The sequence below is a fragment of the Scyliorhinus canicula genome, chromosome 18 (genome assembly GCF_902713615.1).
Source record: "Scyliorhinus canicula chromosome 18, sScyCan1.1, whole genome shotgun sequence".
Classification (NCBI taxonomy): domain Eukaryota; kingdom Metazoa; phylum Chordata; class Chondrichthyes; order Carcharhiniformes; family Scyliorhinidae; genus Scyliorhinus; species Scyliorhinus canicula.
Genome location: NC_052163.1, coordinates 37,147,662 through 37,161,181, shown reverse-complemented (window position 1 = coordinate 37,161,181; position 13,520 = coordinate 37,147,662). Strand labels below are relative to the sequence as shown.

At 44.1% G+C, this 13,520-nt stretch overlaps 1 protein-coding gene across 1 annotated transcript in view; it reads left to right on the top strand.

Moving 5' to 3' along the window:
• LOC119953407 (T-cell antigen CD7-like) overlaps positions 1-12,405 on the top strand; it is a 36,163-nt gene extending 23,758 nt beyond the window's left edge. The window contains exons 3-4 of the mRNA XM_038777662.1: positions 6,598-6,740; positions 11,344-12,405. Coding sequence (XP_038633590.1) covers positions 6,598-6,740; positions 11,344-11,391 — 191 coding nt within the window. The 3' untranslated portion in view covers positions 11,392-12,405. The remainder of the gene's footprint in view (positions 1-6,597; positions 6,741-11,343) is intronic.
• Positions 12,406-13,520: the final 1,115 nt, after the last annotated feature.

Genomic DNA, 13,520 nt, shown 5'->3' with positions numbered 1-13,520 from the left:
CAGCAGTGCTAACCACTGCCACCATTCCGCCCTTATAGTGTGGTAAATAATGTGGGTGTTAAGAGTGTGCTGTAATATATATAGATATACAGGTGGCAGATCATTATGCCTGTCAGTGCACTGATGTAAAGGCTGCCATTTTCATCCTCATCACTACAATTAAAGCCGTCTCTCAAACACATGCAGCTGAACATGCATTGAACAGCAAGGAGGAAGTCTCCACCCCCCCCCCGCCCCCCCCCACACTCCCCGCACCCCCCCCCCCCCCCCCCTCCCACCCACCAGCTGTGTTTAAAGGGACAATCAAACATTCTCAGGTGAGGCCCTCCCGGTCTGGGCTCCTGTCATTAGCATCCCTCTTGATCTGCAGCTTGAGGTAGAGATTAAGCATAGGAATCACAGAAAGAGGACAGGTTGCTTGCAGAAGGAGGAGCAAGTAAGAGTGAAGGACTTTCAGTAGGAGACCTCATCCACACGTTATCTTCCAACAGCATTCTCTTACTTCAACCTGAGACCGGAGTAGAGTCTGTATCGACTCCATTTTAACAAGGAGGTACTTAAGGAAATCTTCTACCTTTTGCAGGCACACCTGCCACCTCAGAGCAAGGCAAAGACAGGACTGCCAGTGGCTATGGATGTAACTGTGGCCCGAATTCTTTTACATCCTGATCATTCTAATTTGAAGAATTCCATCTGGACTAGGGAGGTGGAAGCTTCCCTTTATGTCCAGGAAGTGAAATTCATTACCTTCTCTCTGGCCTGAGCAAAACAGGCAGACATTGTATGCAGCCATTCTCGGAGAGCAGGTTTCTCCGTAGTATAGGTCTATTTTTTCATGGGAGGCCAGCATTTGTCGCCCATCCCTAATTGCCCCTTGAGCAAAATGCCTTGCTTGGTCATTTCAGAGGGCAGTTAAGAGTCAACCACTTTGCTGTTTCTGGGGTCACACATAGGCCAAACCAGGTAAGAGTGGCAGATTTCCTTCCCTAAATTCATAGAATTTACAGTACAGAAGGAGGCCATTCGGCCCATCGAGTCTGCACCGGCTCTTGGAAAGAGCACCCTACCCAGGCCCACATCTCCACCCTATCCCCATAAACCAGTAACCCCACCCAACACTAAGGGCAATTTTGGACACTAAGGGCAATTTAGCGTGGTCAATCCACCGAACCTGCACATCTTTGGACTGTGGGTGGAAACCGGAGCACTCGGAGGAAACCCACGCACACATGGGGAGAACGTGCAGACTCCGCCACAGACAGTGACCCAAGCTGGGAATCGAACCTGGGACCCTGGAGCTGTGAAGCAATTGTGCTAACCACTATGCTACCGTGCTGCCCTAAAGGGGCATCAGTGAACTAAATTGGTTTTGATGACAATGGTTTCATGGTCATCATTAGACTTTTAAGTCCAGATTTTTATTGAATTCAAATTCCACTATCTGCCGAGATGGGATTCGAACCCAGCTCCCCAGAGCATTACACTGCCATTGGTTGAACACACAGCTTTGTAGACTGACATGTCTCGCAAAGATGTCAACGTGCTGAATGTACAGTTGGTGTCCGACCACACTCCGCACACCTTGTGGGTAAGTGTTCACTATCCTGACAGCAATCATGACATTTATTCTGCACCTCAGTTCCCTCAATGTTTCAGCCACCATGTTAAACCAGCCAGCGGTTGCTGGGTGACAACAACTATCTGCTTAATACCTGGTACATGATGCCACTGCATGAGATTTTTTTCCCGCCATAAATTGAGAGTACCCAATTATTATTTTTTTTCCAATTAAGGGGCAATTTAGCGTGGCCAATCCACCTAACCTCCACATCTTTTGGGTTGTGGGGGTGAAACCCACGCAGGCACGAGAGAATGTTCAAACTCCACACGGACAGTGACCCAGGGCCGGGATTCGAACCTGGGTCCTCAGCACGGCATCCCAGTGCTAACCACTGCACCACCGTGCTGCCCTGCATGAGAATTTTAATCATTGAAAGATATTCTGAATTAAACTTGGAATTAGCGGGATGTAGTGCCACCGCTACGGTGCGATGTTGAGTTTTAATAAGAATATAAGATGGGATGTATCATTACTAGTTATACAGTGAAAAGATATGATTGTGACAAGGAGTGAGTACTAGCCCAGGTTGAGCAGGGCGATTGACGTGCATGAACAGCTATTTTCCTCTTCATTTCTTCTCTTCTCAGTGCTCAGGTCCTCTTGACTTCCGGAATTCCTCAGAAAGGTTTGACTGGACTCTTTCTTGAGAGTTCTCACTTCACTTCGTACTGCAATGAACTAAAGTCTCTTACTTCCACCCTTTTTCAGGGGTGGATGCCTTGATGAAGATTCACTTTATTTCAAAATACATTATGTGGTGCTGAGTTCTTTATCTAAATTTTGGACTGAATTTTTGACGTCAATCACCTGCCATTATTCTTTCAATAAAATAAAAGCAAAATACTGAAGATGTTGGAAATCTGAATAAAAAACAGAAAATTCTGGGTAAACTGAGCATGTCTGGCAATACCTGTGGATGGAGTATAAAAATAGGGCTGTATTACTAAAAGTATACAAGGCACTAATTAAACCATACCTGGAATACTGTGAACAGTTTTGGTCCCCTATCTAAGGAAAGGTCACCCATTTAAGGCAGACATGAGGAGGAATTTACTTTCTCAGAGGATAGTGAATCTGTGGAATGTTTAACTGCAGAGGATGGAGAAGCTGGGTTGTTGAATATGTTCAAGGCTGAGATAGATAGATTTTTAATTAGGAAATGAATCAAGGTTCAGGGGGATAAGATAGAAAAGTGGAGATGAGGATTGTCATATCAGATCAATCATGAACTCACTGAATGGGGGAGGAGACCCGATGGGCCGAATGCTCTACTTCTGCTCCTATGTCTTATGGTCTTAACATTTCAAGATTTTATGAATTTTCTTCAGAGCTGAAGAGGGGTGGAAATCTGATGGATTATATAGCTGGAGAAAGGAGTGGAGCAGAATAGATCAGGAAGAGGTCAGAGCTAAGGAGAGTTTGGCAAAGATGTCCCGGACACAAGACAAAGGGAATGTTAAAGGTAGTGTTAAAGACTAGCGAAGATGCTGATAGTGGCACAAAGGTAAGGTAGCAGAATGTGTCAACAGGAGAATGGAGGTCAGTTCTCAGTGAAAGCAAACCCAAGGACCAAGTGACAGATGGCCCTGTGGGGGATATGGGGGCTTTTGTGTTGAGACAAACCAAAAGAAAAATGGTCAAGATGGAGGTCATAGTCTAAAGTTGCTGACCTCAGTGATGAATCCAGAAGTCTGTAACATGCCCAATTGGAATTATTTTGGCTTTTGCACGTATCCTATAGCCATATTCAGTCATTCTCACCTTATTTCTTCCTTCACACCGCTTGAGTTGCCTTCCATCTTCCCCCATCCATTTCACTATCAGTTATTTATGCCAAGGCCTGTTCATGAGGCATGCAAACAAGAATATACAATAGCCATACAGTGTAGTTGTTCTTACAGTGGAGTGAGCCTGGAAGTTGTTTCCTCCAGTCATGTCTAATGTTCGCACAAACACCTTCAGCAAGTATCTTGGTTGATCAAAGTTATGAAAAGTCCAATGCAACTTCATACCACCTGTTATCTCCTATGGCAATGGCTTTTTGTTCAAACTAGCCTACCTTATCAAAATCTCTCTAACTCGGCTTCCATGGAAATAAAGTCTTCAACACTTAACTTAAAACACTACTTTTATATATTCGTATATTGTAAACCTCTTCCTAATTTCACAACATGGCAAGCTACGTCGCCAAACAGCACATTATAGAACAGACTATTAGGATATCCAGCAACAGCTCTGGGGCTGAGACTTTCAGAGGACCCCATGCAGTATTCACCTGAGTGTGTTTCCTGATTCATTATGTTCTGCTATGTCCTGCTAACTTCACCATTATACTGGTGTTTATTGGAAGGAGGTTGCAGTGCAACTGTAGAGTTGACATTATACATCTGTATATGTCTTTGGAAAGACCACACCTGAAGTACTATGTGCATTTCTTGCTTGATTCATACAAATTTATTAATCTAACACAGGTCTGGTAAATTAAACATAGGTTCCTTTTTTCACACATCCTATTGTTACTGCACGGTTTATGGTCCTCAACATAGTGGGTGAATGAGCACAGAAGTGCCGTAGCTTGGCATGGAGAGTATGAAGGCCAGTGGGAGGGGGTGGAGGGGCTGCATCAAGGGACATAACTCAGCATGAGGGATATGAGGGGACATGGGTGGAGAACATAGCTTTTCGTGGTGGCAAGGGTGAAACAATTTCAACTTAGCTTTTGAAAGGTTCTCTTATCCAGAATGTGGTTAACGAGATCTCTAAGGGATCATAAACCACGAGTCCTTTAAAAGCTGGCCCAATGCCACAAGAAATGTTGAGGTCTGGGACATAACTATCCCCATAATGGAGTTGGTCAGGGCAGCAGTGCAGGGTGTGGGATCACCAGCCTGTTTCCTTAGCCCATACTGGTGAAAATTGGGTCCCAGCTGCCATTGATAATAATAATCTTTATTTTCACAAGTAGGCTTACATTAACACTCCAATGAAGTTATGCGAAAAGCCCCTATGCACCACAGTCCGGCGCTTGCTTGGGTACACTGAGGGAGATTTCAGAATGTCAAAAATAACCTAACAAGCACGTCTTTCAGGACTTGTGGGAGAAAACCGGAACACCCGTAGGAAACCCACACAGACAAGGGGAGAACATGCAGACTCCGCACAGACAGTGACCCAAGCCGGGAATCGAACCTGAGACCCTGGCGCTGTGAAGCATCAGTACTAACCACTGAGCTACCATGCCTCCCATATTTACACTTCTATAGTATACCCGACTCCATGTGAAACCAGGCTACAGTGTTGCTCCTCTTGGTTTTAACGGGATCATTTCTCCCTGCTTCACCAAGTGTACCAATTTCCCAGTGTACTTTTAAACAAAACCCCCTTTACTCAACCCTTTACGCATAATCGAATGGAAGTCATATAGCAAGGCACCCTCTAATGAACAGTCCTTGATTCCTCAAAGATGAATTCCATCTTCACGTGCACTTCATTTGATGATTTACCCACAAAGCAATCCTTTTCTTTTGCCAGGCATGGCAGAATCTGTTGTTCTCTTTTCCCCCAATGTTCTCTGTTTTACTGCCCCTAAGAGTATATAAGCCTGGGTGGCAACAAGACCAGCTGCCTCCTCCTTTGACATCCAGGTAAGCTTACAACTTATTTTCCATATGTTTTCTGACCCTTTGCCACTGTCACCATGACAACCAGGTCACATGGACCTCTCTCGGGGCAGACTTAGTGCAACATTGCATGGGCTTGTCTTTGACCAGACTCCATATGGCGTCACAAGAACTCATTTCCATTCAGCTTAAGGCCTGATACCCCTCCCCAAACTACTCCATTTTAAATTGAATTATGGAGATTGAAGCAAAATTGTCTCATCAAGACTCCAAGGAAGCCAGCTATATGGGAGTTAGGTGGAAAAATAGAGTTGAGGTCAAGTTTCAATCACAGACTTATTAAATAGCAGGGAAGACTTGATTTTGTTACGAAGGCACGCCCTGGTCACCGACATGAACAAGCAGTTCAGGAGCAGGAAGATATAGAGGAAGCTCATTCGCTCCTCTGGGCCAGAAGGCTAGATTTCTGTTTGCACCAATTTGTGAAAGGTAGCAGCAACCAGTCTGACTGGCTGATGGGAAACTGCAAGGCCACTGGTAGAATGCAAAGGTGCGAAGGTAAGTGGTGCCACCCTGAAAGAGGACAGCGGGAACATGCGCAACACCTTCAATGATGGCCAGCATCATAACCTCCATGAGAGTGAGGGTATGCCTGACCCTCTTCAATAATCATTGTTGCTGGTGCTTGTGTGATTCCAGCTCAGTTATTGACAGCATATTTTGGTTGATGACAGAAGCCATAAGCTTGCAAGTGTACTCAGAGGCTTAAACACCAGAATGTGATGTGGCACATAATGTGCTCTAATCAGGAACACAACATCTCCTGGGCAGAATTCTCCGATCGTTGTGATTCACTTTTTGCCACGGGGCGGGGTGGTTTCAATGGGAAATTCCATTGACGAGCGGTGCATGGATAGAACCACGTCACCAGCAAACGGTTTGCGGACAGGAAACAGGCGGCTGTTGGACAAGAGAATCTCATCCTCTCTCTTTTTTTTAAATTTAGAGTACCCAATTATTTTTTCCAATTAAGGGGCAATTTTAGCGTAGCCAATCCACCTATCCTACACATCTTTGGGTTGTGGGGGTGAAACCCACGCAGACACGGGGAGAATGTGCAAACTCCTCACGGGCAGTGACCCAGGGCCGGGATTCGAACTCGGGCCCTCAGCGCCGTAGGCAGCAATGCTAACCACTGTGCCACCGTGCTGCTCTTCATCCTCTCTCTTTATTGAACTTCATTTTTATCTTCCGTAAGCAAAGGTGACAGAAAATGAAAATAATTTCATGATGATGTGGAGATATAAAATGTGCAATTCTTTTGTCAAAACAATGATGTATTTTATATTTTTTCAGAGTTAAAAATGGAACATCATGCAGACTGCTCTGTAGGAACAAGAAACTACAGAGAAATTTCACACAAGGATCCAATAGTAATTGGTGTGATTGCTACTTCAGCAATTGCCATTATTTGTGCATTAATTCTGCTATTTTGGAATGTAAGTTCCTAATTTCTTTATAACAAATATTTATAAGTATTAAGTAATACAAAGCGAAATAGATGTGATTAAATACAAACAGTGTTGATGAACAATTATCCAGTTGGTTAGAAAAAACACATTATAGGTAAATTACTGTCCGCTTAAAAATGATATCGGTAAATCATACGCTATATGCTTTCACCTAGTTTGGATTGGGTGGAATTCCATGCATTCCCCTGAGGCAAGATACGAGGGGCTTTGGATCGGGCAGGAGGTTGGTGGGTGGTCAGCTCTCCAGCTCCAGCATGTGAGACCCCTATCGCCTGGATTAAAGAGGATTCTGGGCTTCGCAAATCTATGATTCCCTGCAATTTCCCTTCTCTATTGAAATTATAGAAGGATTTTGATTTGAAAGAAGTCTAAACAACTGCTTTACACTTTTGATAATGATTTCTCTGAAATATACAATGAATAAAACAAAAATTTGGCTTTGCTAGTCTTAGAACAGAACTTTAACACTCAAAGAAAAGTTTGTCTAATTGAATATCTTGATAGCCTGAAAATCTGCGAGTTACTGTTACAACATCTTGGGCAAGCGTTCGGTCAATTCCAGCCCTACTCGTCCAAGAGTCACAACACAAGTGAATTAACTAATAAATCTTATAAAAATAGCTGGAGTCTTTGACAATTGGCTGTCCAACAATTGCAGTTGCCAGGTTTGTAATTTTAAATACAAGTTCTGTTTATTTATAATAAGATTATAATGAAATACACAGCAAATACAGTTGGTTAAATATTAATAAGTACCTAACCCCTACTTTATCCTGCCTCCCACGCCTCTACGCATATACACAAGACAGACAAACACAAAGGGGCGAAGAAGGGGGAAATATCATAAGTGAAAGAGAAAAGAGTCTTTGCTTCAGATGGTGGTTCTTAGCATGCTTTTTTCACAGTAAACTGGTAGATTACAGTCTTTGGTAGATTACAGTTCTGCAGCCTGTACTCACAGATTTCCTAGAGAGACAGAGTCCCCTTTTCACCAAACATTCCTTTAGGTTCATGGCCTGCCTTCAGGCTCTGCAGTTTCAGGAATCCAACACCTGCAGGCTCATTGGAGTGAGAGTTCGCTGGATCTTTTCGGAGAGAGTTAGTTAGGTGTCTTCATCGGGCTGCCAAAATGAAAACTGAAAGATCCTTAGGCCTCTGAACCATTTCAGTGGGATAAGGTCTAATCCACCACCTGTTTCCAGGCAGAGCGCAACCTTTTGGGTCAATTCATTGGCCACCAGCCAAATCACTCAAATCTCTGCCATTGGTGCCAGTCAGTCTAAACCTCCAGTTTCAGCCAGCACAGACCAGCACAGTGATCTCTTCTGGTCCTGAAATCCTCTGCACGGATTAAAGGCACAGGCCACTTACCTTAAAGACATATGTCCATGAATCATCCATAAATCAAAAACCTAATGGCAAAAATATAAGGAAGGGGGAATAAGGGGATAGACTAGGGATAAATAGGAATGAACCTGACAGTTACAATCCTGGAGTTCTCTATGAGCACATGTACTCCTGAATTTCAGATGCCAGTGTTCAGCCAATTTGATTTACTCCATGGCTGAAGGCACTGAATAGAGCAAAGGCTATGGGTCCGACAGCATATGTAGCACTGACGAAAAATACTTTATCACCAGCCACGCCCTTAACTAAGGCTTTTCAGTACAATTGCAACACTTGCACCCACCCAATTAAAATTGAAAATTGCTCAGTTATGTCCTGTCCACAAAAACCTGAACAAATCATTCCAGCCAATTACCACCCATCAATCTACCCTCGATCATCAGCGAAGTAACGGAAGATGTTATGGACAGTGCCGTCAAGCTAATTACTCAGCAATAACCTGTTCACTGAGGCTCGGTTAGAATTCTACCAGTGGCACTCGGCTCCATAATTAAAACCTTGGTTTAAACATGATAAGAAATAAAGCTAAATCCAAGAGGTGAGGTGAGACTATCTGCATTTGACATCATGGCAACATTTTAGCAAGTCATTAAGGAGCAAAATGGAAGCCAATGGGAATTGGGGAAAATGCTCCTGTGGTTGGAGTCATACCTAACACAAAGGAACATGTTTGTGGTTGTTAGAGGCCGATCATGTCAAACCCAGGATATCTCGCCCAGGTGGTCTTCATGGTAGTGTTCTAGGCCCAACCATCTTCAGCTGCTTCATCAATAATCTTCCCTCCATCATAAGGTCAGAAATGGTGATGTACATTGTTATTCCACAGAGTTCAATGTCATTTTCAACTCCCCAGATAATTAAGCAGCCTGTGTCTGTATTCAGAAAGACTGGGACAAGATTCAAGTTTGGGCCAATAAGTGTGAAGTAACATTTGTGCCAAACAAGTGTCACGCCATCTCCAACAAGAGAAAATCTAACCATTTCCCCTCTATGTATAATGACAATGGCATTACCATTCCATATTCCTCACTATCACATCCTCAAGATCACCATTGACCATTAACTTAAACGACTAGCTATAAAAAAATGTTACCATTGCACATAGGAATTTTGTTGTAAACAACTCACCTGACTCCCAAAGTTCATCCACCATCTAAAAGGCACACGTCAGGAGTGTGATGGAACACTACCACTTGCCTGGAGGAGTGAGGCTCCAACAACTCTCAGGAAGCTGAACACCATCCAAAGCAAAGCGGCCCATTTGATCAACACCCCAATCCATTACCTTAAATCTTCACTCCTTCAACCAATGGCACAAAGTAGCAGCAGTGTGCACCAGCGATAAGATGCACTACAGCAACTCAACAAGCCTCCCTTGACAGCATTTCCCAATCCCACAATCTCCACCACTGAGAAGAATAAAAACAGCTGATGCTTGGTAATACCACCAGCTACAAGTACTCCTTCAAGGTTCACACCACCCTGGCTACTGACGTTCCTTTGCTGGCATTGGGTCAAAATCTTGGAACTCCCTTATAAGAGCTCTGTGGATGTACCCATACCAGGTGCATTGCAGCAGATCAAGAAGGTGGCTCACCATCGCCACCACCTTTTCAAGGGAAATTAGGGAACAGCAGCAAATTCTTGTCAGAAATGCTCACGTCCCATGAATGAATAAAAAACTGACTGCTGACCCCAGGATCACAAGGACTGCTGAACTCCATATTTTTTTATGTGTTCATCCACAGAATGTGGATGACATTGGCGAGGTGGTTTTGAAAGGTGCTATCATAGGAACCTTGGACCTCCAACAACCACAATCACCTTCCTTCATGTTAGCCATGACCCCATCTACCGGAGAGTTTTTCCCCGATTCCCATTGACTTCAGTTTTGTGCGGCATCTTAATGCCATACTCAGTCAAATGTTGCTTTGACGTGAAGGTCAGTCACTCTCATCTCATCTCTTGGTCCATGCATGGACCAAGGCTGAAGTTTGAATGGTCCGGGCCATCCCATGAGGAATATTTAGGAACATTTGTCACAACTTCACCTCTCCTCAGAAGCTTACCTGTTACTATCCATGTCAGGGGGAGGGGAATTAAGAACTGGGACGGTGTCTCCAAACAAATCAATGCTCGCAATGTCTGCTGCATCCCCTTGTGTTATTTACTTTCCATGCAGGTGTGTCCGTCAATGATTCTCAAACATTTCTGTCTCGGGGATGCCTTGTAAATATGCACAGTTTTCTGGGGACTCATTCTAACTTCAAAAAAGCAGTGGTAGGTGTCTGATCAGAGCAGTTAAAAGAGTAGAAATAATTATCTATCCACTGCAGTAAAATATAGATATCTAATGTCACATGAACAATATTTTCAGGATCCTTCAGCCTTATAGAACAGTACAGCACAGAACAGGCCCTTCGGCCCTCGATGTTGTGCCGAGCAATGATCACCCCACTTAAACCCACGTAACCCGTATACCCGTAACCCAACAACCCCCCCATTAACCTTACACTACGGGCAATTTAGCATGGCCAATCCACCTAACCCGCACATCTTTGGACTGTGGGAGGAAACCGGAGCACCCGGAGGAAACCCACGCACACATGGGGAGGACGTGCAGACTCCGCACAGACAGTGACCCAGCCGGGAATCAAACCTGGGACCCTGGAGCTGTGAAGCATTGATGCTAACCACCATGCTACCGTGAGTTCCCCAGCCTTTCTTGTAATCCCCGAGGGTACAGGGTTCTCAATTTCAATAATTGCTTTTGAGACAAGTAATCGCTGCCAACCCCTAATTACGCTTGAACTGAGTGGCTAAGATGGCCGATTCAGAGGGCAGTTAAGAGTCAACTATCTGGAGTCACAAATAGGCCAACCCGGGTAAGGATGGCAGATTATCTTCATCAATTCTAAATTTTATGGTCATCATTACTGAAATTAGCTTTCAGCCGTAGCTTTCATTAATTGAATTTAATTCCACCGACTGTCATGATGGGACCTAAACCTGTGAGCCCCCCCTCCCCCCAGCTCCCCCAGAGGATTAACCTGCATCTCAGGACAACTAGTCTAGTGACATTACAACTGCAGCACCACATTCCCATATATTGAAGCAGTAATTTAGATGAATCTGATTTTTTAAAAACTGTCTTAATCTTCAGGTAAGGAAATGTATTCATCGGGAGAGCTTCGATCTCAATTTAACATGACCTGAACCTGGTGTGAACACAAAGATTGGGACGCTCGTTTTCAGAAGGATTGTGTTATTTTGTATTAACTTCAATCTCAGGCCGCTTTGTAATTTTGTATGTCAACGATAGGCAGGGAATTGACAAATACTTACGGTAACTTTTTTCAAGTTTGGTGCACCTTTGCAGAGCTTTTTCGCAATGTCAGAGTCTGTTTAAAAAAAAATTATAGGCTGAATTTTCCAACCCCTCTTGGCCATCCTGAAGAAAGGTGAGCTAGTAAATTGATGGTGAAAGGCATTGGGCAGAGAGCCTGACGTCCTCCCACTGTCATGAAATATCACAGGTAGGCGGGCATCTCAGGAGTGCAACGGCCCACTGGGTGGCTAATTATTCTGAGTATGTGCCCAATTATGGCCTCCTCCCAGCTCGCCTCCATTTTACCAGAATTGGGAGGCGTCGCTGCGGCATGCAGGCACAATTTTTGGAAGGTTGGAGCCTCTGTTATGGCTTCTCCACAGCCTTGGAAGGGGCTCCATCCGTCAGCAATTGTGAACCTCGCGACGAAGGCATCAGCGCTGAACGTGGAACCTCTTCTCCCCAATCACTGTGGCCTGCCTGCCTGGCCCCAGCACAGTAAGAAGAAAAACTTACCACTCTTCAAAGACACCTCAACATGGACGGACTTCCCCTTCTTCCAGCAGCGTCAGCAATGGTAATGCCGAGACTGATGTACTGTTGTCCCTCTAATTGAACCGGCAGCTCTGAGAGACAAGTTTCTATCCTCAATTGGACGGCAATCTCAGTGGCGGCCTCTTAATTGGCTGCTGCTGGTAAAACGCCACATAGAGTCTTGATGCCAGCCAGTGTGGATCCTGGCAATGGGACTTACTGATACAGTAGCACAGTGGTTAGCACTGTTGCTTCATAGTGCCTTGGTCCCAGGTTCGATTCCCGGCTTAGGTCACTGTCTGTGCGGAGTCTGCACGTTCTCCCCGTGTCGGCGTGGGTTTCCTCTGCGTGCTCCTGTTCCCTCCCAGAAGTCCTGAAAGATGTGCTTGTTCTGTAAATTGGACATTCTGAACTCTCCCTCAGTGTACCCGAAAAGGCGCTGGAGTGTGGTGACACGGGGATTTCACAGTAACTTAATTGCAATGTTAATGTTGATTGATTGATTGATTGATTGATTGATTTATTGTCACATGAACTGAAAAGTGAAAAATATTTTTCTGGGCCAAGGGAACGTACACAGTATGTACACAGTAGACAAAAAAAATAATCGACAGAATACATTGACAAGTAGTACATCGACAAATAGTGATTGGGTACAGCGTGGAACAAGGGCCAAACAAAGCAAATACATGAGCAAGAACAGCATAGGGCATCGTGAATAGTGTTCTTACAGGGAATAGATCAGTCCGAGGGAGAGTTGTTGAGGAGTCTAGTAGTTGTGGGGAAGAAGCTGTGCCTATGTCTGGATGTGCGGGTCTTCAGACTTTTGTATCTTCTGCCTACTTGTGACAATAATAAAGATTATTATTATTATTATTAAGTCCAGTTCCAAGTGTTTCACATTTGCAGAAGATGTGCAGTGCCTGCTTTGAAGAATCCAACATTTGTATGTGTATTCCATGTATATCAAGATGGAACCACATCCATCTTTATGCAGGGCAAATGTAATTTGTACAGTTTTTTTAGTCGCTTCCTCTTGCCTCTTCCCCATTCACAATGCCTTTAAGTGTTGAGGTACTTCTGCACAGACAAGAGAGAAGTGCAGTATGCTGCTGCTGCCAAGCTTCTTAACAATGTCACGCTTGTAGTGTGATACCTCATGTAAAATTGGGTCACGCCACGTCCAGGCATCCCTGTCTGCCACCTAAAACAAGTATACAGGTCCCCTCATATGTTAATGAGAGCCCTTCTGCCTGTTTTAAGTCCCTTCAGAGAAACTAGAAAGTGAAGAGGATATTGCCGTCACTTACAATTTTTATGTGGCCCAAGCAGAAATTAGCAACAAAGGTAGTGTTTTTAAAAAAATAATCATCCAGTTTTGTTGTCACCTAAATGATGTTTCTCATGCTGTTTTTCCTCTCCTTTTTATAATGGCTAATTAACAATATGTTATTGTCAATGCTGCAGCAATAATAAAT